The sequence below is a fragment of the Hyla sarda genome, unplaced genomic scaffold (assembly GCF_029499605.1).
Source record: "Hyla sarda isolate aHylSar1 unplaced genomic scaffold, aHylSar1.hap1 scaffold_72, whole genome shotgun sequence".
NCBI classification, from domain to species: Eukaryota; Metazoa; Chordata; class Amphibia; order Anura; family Hylidae; genus Hyla; species Hyla sarda.
Window position 1 is genome coordinate 299,618 of NW_026610740.1, and position 11,057 is coordinate 310,674.

The following is an 11,057-nucleotide window of genomic DNA, read 5'->3' on the forward strand; positions in this document are numbered from 1 at the left end:
CCTCCATACTGCCACCCCCCACTCCTCTTTATGTCCCCCCCCCCCCCCCCCATGTTCTGCTCCGGTCCCCGGCTAAGATCTTCTTTCTGTGAAAAGTGTGACACTTGGGCTTGGGTACTGCCCGCAGTGACGTTGGGGCCCAGAGTGTCGTGCTGCCCGCAGTGACGTTGGGGTCCAGAGTGTCGTACTGCCCGCAGGGACGTTGGGGCCCAGAGTGTCGTACTGCCCGCAGTGACGTTGGGGTCCAGAGTGTCGTGCTGCCCGCAGTGACGTTGGGGCCCAGAGTGTCGTACTGCCTGCAGGGACGTTGGGGCCCAGAGTGTCGTACTGCCCGCAGGGACGTTGGGGCCCAGAGTGTCGTGCTGCCGGCAGTGACGTTGGGGCCCAGAGTTTCGTGCTGCTGGCAGTGACGTTGGGGCCCAGAGTGTCGTGCTGCCCGCAGGGACGTTGGGGCCCAGAGTGTCGTACTGCCCGCAGGGACGTTGGGGCCCAGAGTGTGGTACTGCCGGCAGTGACGTTGGGGCCCAGAGTGTCGTGCTGCCCGCAGGGACGTTGGGGCCCAGAGTGTCATACTGCCCGCAGGGACGTTGGGGCCCAGAGTGTCCTACTGCCCGCAGGGACGTTGGGGCCCAGAGTGTTGTGCTGCCCGCAGGGACGTTGGGGCCCAGAGTGTCGTACTGCCCGCAGGGACGTTGGGGCCCAGAGTGTCATACTGCCCGCAGGGACGTTGGGGCCCAGAGTGTGGTACTGCCGGCAGTGACGTTGGGGCCCAGAGTGTCGTGCTGCCCGCAGGGACGTTGGGGCCCAGAGTTTCGTGCTACCCGCAGTGATGTTGGGGCCCAGAGTTTCGTGCAGCCCGCAGTGACGTTGGGGTCCAGAGTGTCGTACTGCCCGCAGTGACGTTGGGGCCCAGAGTGTCGTACTGCCCGCAGGGACGTTGGGGTCCAGAGTGTCCTACTGCCCGCAGTGACGTTGGGGCCCAGAGTGTCCTGCTGCCCGCAGTGACGTTGGGGCCCAGAGTGTCGTGCTGCCCGCAGTGACGTTGGGGCCCAGAGTGTCGTACTGCCCGCAGGGACGTTGGGGCCCAGAGTTTCGTGCTGCCCGCAGTGACGTTGGGGCCCAGAGTGTCGTACTGCCCGCAGGGACGTTGGGGCCCAGAGTGTCGTGCTGCCCGCAGTGACGTTGGGGCCCAGAGTGTCGTACTGCCCGCAGGGACGTTGGGACCCAGAGTTTCGTGCTGCCCGCAGTGACGTTGGGGCCCAGAGTGTCGTGCTGCCCGCAGTGACGTTGGGGCCCAGAGTTTCGTGCTGCCCGCAGGGACGGTGGGGCCCAGAGTGTCGTACTGCTGTGATGTCCCGCCTCAGTCAGTGATTGGCAGCAGTATGACACACTGAGCCCCATCGTCTTTCCAGGCCCAGCATCACGCTTTTCACAGGAAGAGGATCTTAGCCGGGGAGCTGAGCAGGGCACGGGGCACCACAGGAGCGCTGAGGGATGAGTAGAGGTTTCTTTTTTATATTAAGTTCTTAAAACCCCCTCCTGCCAGATAACCCCTTTAATTGTACAGTACCCCTCATCCTATAGTTTCTATATCCTCTCCCACTTACCAATTTTATCTGTGGCTCCTCCCCTCTTACTCCTTTTTCCTCTGGATCCTCCCATCTGGCTTCTCTTTCTCTGGCTCCTCCCATTTTAATCCTCTTTCTCTGGCTCCTCCCATCTGGTACCTTTTTCTCTGGCTCCTCCCACTTGGCTCCTCTTTCTCTGGCTCCTCCCATCTGGCTCCTCCCATCTGGCTCCTCTTTCTCTGGCTCCTCCCATTTGGCTCCTCCCATTTGTCTCCTCCCATCTGGCTCCTCTCATCTGGCTCCTCTCATCTGGCTCCTCCCATCTGGCTCCTCCCATCTGGCTACATTTTTCTCTTGAGCCTTACTCTCTTGCCCCTCTCGCCTTACTCCTCTACCCTGACTCCTCCCTCTCTGACTCCTCCCATCAGATGTACATTATAGCAGTGCTGCTGTATCTGTAGGCTTAAACATGGCGTCTTGTCTCCGCCTCCTGCAGGGATCCGCGGTGAGATCAACGTGGTGGTGAAGGTCGATCTCTTCAATGACCTCAATCGCTTCCGACAATCTTCCTGCGGAGTCAAATTCTTCTGCAGTAAGTGATGAGCAGATGGGAGTAGTAGTCCTTAAGGGGCGGGGTTATATATGGAGAGGTACCCAGGCTGGAGTGTATCCGATGTATCTGATCCTTCACATTCCAGCTACGTCCATCCCCAAGTGTTACCGTGCGGTGGTGATCCACGGCTTTGTGGAGGAGCTGGTGGTGAATGAGGATCCGGAGTATCAGTGGATCGACCGAATCCGGACCCCAAGGGCTTCCAATGAGGCGCGGCAGCGTCTGATCTCCCTCATGTCAGGTGAGAGGTGTGGTGGGTGTACAACCACTAGGGGGCAGCGTCTGATCTCCCTCATGTCAGGTGAGAGGTGTGGTGGGTGTACAACCACTAGGGGGCAGCGTCTGATCTCCCTCATGTCAGGTGAGAGGTGTGGTATACAACCACTAGGGGGCAGTGTCTGATCTCCCTTATGTCAGGTGAGAGGTGTGGTGGGTGTACAACCACTAGGGGGCAGCGTCTGATCTCCCTCATGTCAGGTGAGAGGTGTGGTGGGTGTACAACCACTAGGGGGCAGCGTCTGATCTCCCTCATGTCAGGTGAGAGGTGTGGTGGGGTGTACAACCACTAGGGGGCAGCGTCTGATTTCCCCCATGTCAGGTGAGAGGTGTGGTGGGGTATACAACCACTAGGGGGCAGCGTCTGATCTCCCTCATGTCAGGTGAGAGGTGTGGTGGGGTATACAACCACTAGGGGGGCAGCGTCTGATTTCCCCCATGTCAGGTGAGAGGTGTGGTGGGGTGTACAACCACTAGGGGGCAGCGTCTGATCTCCCTCATGTCAGGTGAGAGGTGTGGTGGGGTATACAACCACTAGGGGGCAGTGTCTGATCTCCCTTATGTCAGGTGAGAGGTGTGGTGGGTGTACAACCACTAGGGGGCAGCGTCTGATCTCCCTCATGTCGGGTGAGGGGTGTGGTGGGGTGTACAACCACTAGGGGGCAGCGTCTGATCTCCCTCATGTCGGGTGAGGGGTGTGGTGGGGTGTACAACCACTAGGGGGCAGCATCTGATCTCCCTCATGTCAGGTGAGAGGTGTGGTGGGGCAGACAACCACTAGGGGGCAGTGTCTGATCTCCCTCATGTCAGGTGAGGGGTGTGGTGGGTGTACAACCACTAGGGGGCAGTGTCTGATCTCTCTCATGTCAGGTGAGGGGTGTGGTGGGGTATACAACCACTAGGGGACAGCGTCTGATCTTCCTCATGTCAGATGAGAGGTGTAGGGGGGGCGTACAACCACTAGGGGGCAGTGTCTGATCTCCCTAATATCAGGTGAGGGGTGTGGTGGGGTGTACAACCACTAGGGGGCAGCGTCTGATCTCCCTCATGTCAGGTGAGGGGTGTTGGGGGGCGTAGAACCACTAGGGGGCAGTGTCTGATCTCCCTAATATCAGGTGAGGGGTGTAGGGGGGCACATGACTACTAAGGGACAGCGTCTGATCTCCCTAATATCAGGTTAGGGGTGTGGTGAGGTGCACGACCACTAGGGGGCAGAGATCCCGCTCAGAATGAGACATCGGGTGGTAATTGTGTCCTGTCCTCAGGTGAGCTGCAGAGGAAGATCGGCCTGAAGGTGCTGGAGATGAGGGGCAACACGGTGGTGGGCTACCTGCAGTGCTTCGACCTGGAGGGGGAGTCCGGCCTAGTGGTCCGAGCCATCGGGACTGCGTGTACCCTGGATAAACTGAGCAACCCCACCCCGTTCCCTCCGGCCTGCAACTCCCCGTGTAAAGAGCTAAAGGAGTAAGTATACATACTGCAATATAGTGTATGTACAGCAGAATAGTGAGTGCAGCTCTGGGGTATAATACAGGATATAATTCAGGATCAGTACAGGATAAGTAATGGAATGTATGTACACAGTGACCTCACCAGCAGAATAGTGAGTACAGCTCTGGAGTATAATACAGGATCAGGATAAGTAATATAATGTATATACACAGTGATCTCACCAGCAGAATAGTGAGTACAGCTCTGGAGTATAATACAGGATATAACTCAGGATCAGTACAGGATAAGTAATGTAATGTATGTACACAGTGACCTCACCAGCAGAATAGTGAGTACAGCTCTGGAGTATAATACAGGATATAACTCAGGATCAGTACAGGATAAGTAATGTAATGTATGTACACAGTGATCTCACCAGCAGAATAGTGAGTACAGCTCTGGAGTATAATACAGGATATAAATCGAGATTTTCCTAGCTTGTGACGGAAAATATTAGTTATATGAAGACAGGAGGCTCGTATCTTGCATTAATCTTTCTTTATTAATGCCCATAGCAGAAAAAATAGAACTTTCAGTTTTAATGTATTTAAAGAAAAACTTTTCTCAACTACAACTCCCAGCAGCCCCTCTGAGGACTCTGTAGCCAATCGTAACCCAGGAGGCTCCTATAAAGGGGGCTGCTGAACCATAACTCCTCCTCTTTCTTGACTCGACGTCATAGCCGACTCCGTATAGCCGAACACCAACTCCGTCTCGACTCCACCTCTTCATGACGGACAAGAAGGACCAAACGCCAGTGCATGACCAGCTTCGGGACAGACATCCTCTGGAGAACCGAACAGTAGAAAAACGTCCCAACGGGGACCACAGGAACAACTCAGCCGCTGACACCTAAACACCGGCGATCTTCAGTATCCTGAAACCAGAGAAGAAAAGAACACCATAATAGGGTTGGGTCAGGAGGGAAGATACTCGCCTCCTGTCTTCCCGTCACAAGCTAGGAAAATCTCTATTTATATATCAGACAGGAGGCTCGTATCTTGCAAGTTCAAAGCTACAACAAGAAACATATCACAGACATGACATAATGTAAAGCAGAATTAACCCACGATAGATAGGACCGACAAGGATACATGAGACTCCGGTCTTAAATAAAAACGTCTAAAAGTTGTCTCTGACGCCCAATCCACAGCTAAGAGCAGATCTGAAAGAGAGCCCCCAGAAGCAGCAACCTTAGTGGCCATCGCTCCCCTGGAGGAATGCACACCGAAAAGAGAGATATCTATCCCCGCCATCTCCATGGCGGACCGAACCCACCGCGCCAAAGTAGCTGATGACACCGGTAGGTGGGGTCGGACATAGGAAATGAGGAGCTGAGAGGAATCTTCTGACCGTAAGCCCGCCGTCTGTGTTTCGTATGCTTGGAGGCACCGAACTACGCAGAGACGAGGATGCTCGGGGAAAAAAAGGATAAAAGACCGAGTGAATTCCGGTCTTAGTCCTACGAACGACCGAAAACCGAACGCCCTCTGGCGAAAATTGACGCCTGGAGACATCCAACGCTTTCACGTCCGATACCCGTTTTATGGAAACCAGACATAAAAGGACGGTCAGCTTGAAGGATAGAAGCCGTAAAGAAAGGCCGTCATTATCCGCCCAAGTGGAAAATAATTCCAGGAGCTTGGAAACATCCCAAGTGGCCTGGTACTTGGGACGCGGGTGTCGTTTAAACTTAATGCCCCTCAAGAGGCGGCACACCAGAGGGTGCTTGCCAACAGGCAAGGCGTCTACAGGATAATGGTAGGCTGATATAGCCGACCGATAGACATTAATGGAACTAAAAGATTTCCCTGATTCAAAGAAATCCGCTAAGTAGTTGACCACTACGGGCACAGAGGCATGAATTGGATCAATCTGTTGTTGATCACACCAACGGACCCAGAGTCTCCAGGCCGATCGATATGCCGATCGAGTCCCGGGGGCCCAGGCCAGGGCAAGGAGATCCCTAGCTGATTTTGAAAGGTCATTATCTGACTCTGAGACCCCGAAACCAACCACGCGAGGAGAGGAAGGTTGCCCTCCAACACCAGAGGGTGGAGACCCTTGGTCGGATTGGTGAGAAGGTTAGGGAAATGAGGAAGCAACCGGGGATAGTCGATCGCCATCCCAAGAAGGAGGGGAAACCACGGTTGCGTCGGCCACCAGGGAGTGATCAACGCAATCGTCGCCCTCTGGTTCGCCACGTGAAGGAGAACCCTGGGAATCATTGGGAACGGTGGAAACGCATAATGCGTTCCCTCCAGCCAGCATTGCCGAAACGCATCTACCGCGCAGGCCTCCGGATCCGGCCTCCAACTGTAGAAGTGGGACAATTGGTGGTTGAGGCGGGAGGCGAAATGTCCAAGCAAAATGGACCTCAGAGTCACTGCAACGCCAGGAAAATTGGCCGATCCAATTTCCAATCGCTTGCATCGATCAGGTAGCGGGAGTTCCAATCCGCCACCGAGTTGGAAACCTCCGGAATATATTCCGCCACTGGTACGATGTCGCGGAGAAGGCAGAAGTGCCAAAATCCTTCGCGATATCCACCAGGACTTGTGACCTCGAGCCTCCCAAGCGGTTGACGTATTGAACCGCTGTCACATTGTCCATGCGCAATAACACACAGCAATTGCATGCGTGTGGTAAGAAACTTCTGATGGCGAAAAACGCTGCCAGGAGTTCTAGCGCATTGATGTGCAACAGAGACTCCTCTGCTGACCATGTCCCTCCTGTGGAGGACACCCCGCACCGAGCACCCCAGCCCTGCCGGCTTGCATCCGACTCTATGATGAAGTCTGGGCTGGAATTGCATATGGTCTTGCCGTTCCACTCGACGGCATGTCGAAGCCACCACTGTAATTCCTCCGTGACCTCCGGACAGAGGGGTACCTCGTCCGCATATCTGAGACCTTGTCGAAGGTGCATAGCTTTTAGTCTCTTGAGGGCCCGATAGTGGAGTGGGGCCTGAAAGATAGCTTGGATGGAAGCCGATAGGAGCTCCACCAAACGAGCCAGGGTGCGTAGTGAAACGCGACTCTTGCGAAGCACAGCCCTGATTTCTTTGCGAATGAGGGCTAGCTTGGACGTGGGAAGCCGGAGGACCGCCCGAATGGTATCTACCAGAAAGCCCAGGAACTCCATTTCCTGGGCCGGGGCGAGAACAGACTTCTCGTGATTGATCAGGAATCCCAAGGTCTGTAACAGAGAAACTGTCCACTCCATATGGGTAATGGCCTGATCTCTGGAGCGAGCCATGATAAGCAGATCGTCCAGATAGATAATCATCCGTACCCCTCTGCTCCGTAGAGATGCCACCACGGGTTTCATCAGTTTGGTGAAGCACCATGGGGCGGAAGATAGGCCGAAGGGGAGGCAAGAGAATTGCCACATGCGACCTCTCCAAAGGAAGCAGAGAAACCGTTGAGACGAGGGGTGAATGGGTACAGTAAGGTAGGCGTCCTTTAAGTCCACCTTTATCAGCCAATCTCCCGGCCACAAGAGGTCCCGAAGGAAGTGGATCCCTTCCATTTTGAAGTGCCGGTACTCCACATGTTGGTTCAAATTTCGGAGGTTTATCACTGGGCGGAAACCGCCACCCTTCTTCTTGACTAAGAAGAGGTTGCTGATAAACCCCGGGGAAGATGGAAAAACTTCCACTATGGCTTTTTTGGTCAATAACTCTTGTACCTCCTTGTCTATGAGAGCAACGTTGAGAGCTGAAAAGTTTATGGGGTGTGGAATTATGTCCAACTCCGGAGGGGAGTGGAACTCTATCCGGTAGCCTGTTACCGTGTCTAATATCCATGCGTCTGACGTAATCGCAGACCAACCGTGGATAAAACACATCAGCCTGCCTCCTACCGGGACATGAGACTGAGAGAGGAGGGGTGTACTTACCAGCCGACGGACGGGATCGGGGGTAGCCTCTGGCACCGCGTCCTCTCCATGGCCTCCCTCTAGGAGGGTAGAACGGTGTGGGTTGCGCCACTGGAAGCGGGTAGGAGGGAGGAGCCTGAGCGTAGTGAGCTGGAGCTCTGGGTGGTGGCCTATAGTAATTTGATCGGCCGGCAGATCGGCCCTTATTTCTGTCGGCCCTGGCAAAAACCTTGGCTGGGGCCCCTGACTTCTTCAAGGACGATTGGGCTTTGTCCAAGGAAGTAAATAACCCCACAAACTTGTTAATATCTTTTGAGGGTGTCCCCGAAAAGCATGCCCTCGGCCGAGGGACCCGGTTCAGATTCAGCTAGATGGTATAGCTGGGGGTCTAATCTCATGATGATGGACCTACGCCGCTCGGTCGCACAGGTGGTATTGGCGGCTCCGAGCATACAAATGGCCCTTTGGGCCCAACCTCTAAGCTGATTGAGATCTACTGGTTGGCTGGATGCAGCTGACTGCTCCGACAGGTCTAAGATCTTAGTCAAAGGTCCCAGAAGGTCTAGTATACGGTCTTGTATGAATTTAAAGGAGCGTTCAATGCCCTTTTTTGGGAATTTCCCATTTTTTGTCAGATACTTCATGAGTATAGGGTCAACCTCCGGGGTGACAACTACTCTCCTCGGTAAGGAGGGTCTAGGGCATTCTGCCCTCAATTTATTTCTATTTGCCCTCTCAAGTGGTCTTCGGGTCCAATGTTCTACAAAGTTGGACACCTGTGGGAGAGGGGCCCAGTCTCCGGAGCGGGGATGTGAGATCGCCTCCGGGTCGAAGAATGGCTCCCCAAGGGAGTCCAAAATAGGGTCACCCTGGGTCTCAGGGTTAACGTTATTGGGTAACGTCACTGTCCCACCTTCCTCATCATTATAAGCAGACTCTACGGAAGACTCAGAGCTAGCGGACGAATCTTCGTCAGTGGAGTCCACATATGAATCAGGCTTGGCCCGCCTAGCGGATCTGTGCCTCTTATTAGTCGTCTCCTCGAGGCCCGAGGGTCGTAGAGAGTCTGGAGGTAGTGTGGGTTGGCAGGCCCTGGTGGGGGCTGCCTGGAGCATGGATTGAACTTCCCCTGCTGGGGAGTCGTAAGCAGGCATCAAATGCTTGTGTTTGTGGGAGGATTTCCCTCGCGAGACTACGGCTCCCCTGAGTTGTGATAGGCTGAAATGCCGCGCCGTTCCGCCCGCCCCCTAGTGCGCGTCAGACGCGCGCGAAGGCCAGGAGCGGCGGGAACGAAGCGATGAAGAAGGAGGGCTAAGATGGCGCCCGTTAAAAAGGGGGGACGGTAGCAAGAACGCTGAGGTGAGTAGAGCAGGGGGGGGGGGGGGAACGCTGTCGCAACAAGTGCCGCGTTATGTGTTATTGAAAATGAGACAATAACAGAGAATCATAAAGATAGATAAACATAAAATAAAATACAATAAAAATACAATAAAAATAGAATAGAAATAAAGATGGACCTCAGATAACCCACAAGCGGGTGCGGAGGTACCGCAACGCTAGGGATAGCAGAGGCCGACACTATTCAATAATCTCTAATAGAGACTATTAAGAAACAAAGACAATGAATAATCTATATACTTATCTTGGCTATGAGCAGAAAGAAAGAGGAGGAGTTATGGTTCAGCAGACCCCTTTATAGGAGCCTCCTGGGTTACGATTGGCTACAGAGTCCTCAGAGGGGCTGCTGGGAGTTGTAGTTGAGAAAAGTTTTTTCTTTGAATACATTAAAACTGAAAGTTCTAATTTTTCTGCTATGGGCATTAATAAAGAAAGATTAATGCAAGATATGAGCCTCCTGTCTGATATATAACTCAGGATCAGTACAGGATAAGTAATGTAATGTATGTACACAGTGACCTCACCAGCAGAATAGTGAGTGCAGCTCTGGAGTATAATACAGGATATAACTCAGGATCAGTACAGGATAAGTAATGTAATGTATGTACACAGTGATCTCACCAGCAGAATAGTGAGTGCAGCTCTGGGGTATAATACAGGATATAACTCAGGATCAGTACAGGATAAGTAATGTAATGTATACACAGTGACCTCACCAGCAGAATAGTGAGTACAGCTCTGGAGTATAATACAGGATATAACTCAGGATCAGTACAGGATAAGTAATGTAATGTATGTACACAGTGATCTCACCAGCAGAATAGTGAGTACAGCTCTGGGGTATAATACAGGATATAACTCAGGTTCAGTACAGGATAAGTAATGTAATGTATGTACACAGTGACCTCACCAGCAGAATAGTGAGTACAGCTCTGGAGTATAATACAGGATATAACTCAGGATCAGTACAGGATAAGTAATGTAATGTATGTACACAGTGACCTCACCAGCAGAATAGTGAGTACAGCTCTGGAGTATAATACAGGATATAACTCAGGATCAGTACAGGATAAGTAATGTAATGTATGTACACAGTGATCTCACCAGCAGAATAGTGAGTACAGCTCTGGAGTATAATACAGGATATAACTCAGGATCAGTACAGGATAAGTAATGTAATGTATGTACACAGTGACCTCACCAGCAGAATAGTGAGTACAGCTCTGGAGTATAATACAGGATATAACTCAGGATCAGTACAGGATAAGTAATGTAATGTATGTACACAGTGACCTCACCAGCAGAATAGTGAGTACAGCTCTGGGGTATAATACAGGATATAACTCAGTAGGTGTGGTCAGTATATAGCTGTATTCAGGTGGAGCTGCACTCTATACCTGGGTAGACTCTCTGTGGTGTTGGTCAGTGACTATGTTGGTTCCTGTCTCATGTCTCTGGTGTCTGCAGGGTGGCGCTCGCTCTTCTGCATGCCTGTAGGATGGCTTCTTCCACTAACCATTTGTCGGTCAGATCTCTCCTAACCTGTAGCTTGTGTCCTGTTCTTTCCCCCCGCCGCCTCTCTCAGGTCTCCGCTGGTCCAGCCACCAAGCCATGGATATCGCTCGACTCACAACAGCCCTATTCACACTGCTACCGGCTCCCGACTCACTCAGAACTTCTCTGTGTCTGTCCCCACTCTCATCTACACTGGTACGAGTCTGCTCACCCACCGGAGTGGGGAGAGGCAGGCGGGCAGGGCAGGCTGGTACTGCCACTCACTACCCAGGGATAGGTGCTCAGGTGTGTGTAGAGACCCCCACTGATCGTCCTCT

At 52.9% G+C, this 11,057-nt stretch overlaps 1 protein-coding gene across 1 annotated transcript in view; it reads left to right on the plus strand.

The window, feature by feature from the left end:
• C2CD5 (C2 calcium dependent domain containing 5) overlaps positions 1-11,057 on the plus strand; it is a 128,706-nt gene that overhangs the window by 22,903 nt on the left and 94,746 nt on the right. The window contains 4 exon segments of the mRNA XM_056554438.1: positions 2,065-2,160; positions 2,267-2,422; positions 3,723-3,921; positions 10,811-10,935. Of these exon segments, the coding sequence (XP_056410413.1) occupies positions 2,065-2,160; positions 2,267-2,422; positions 3,723-3,921; positions 10,811-10,935 (576 nt within the window).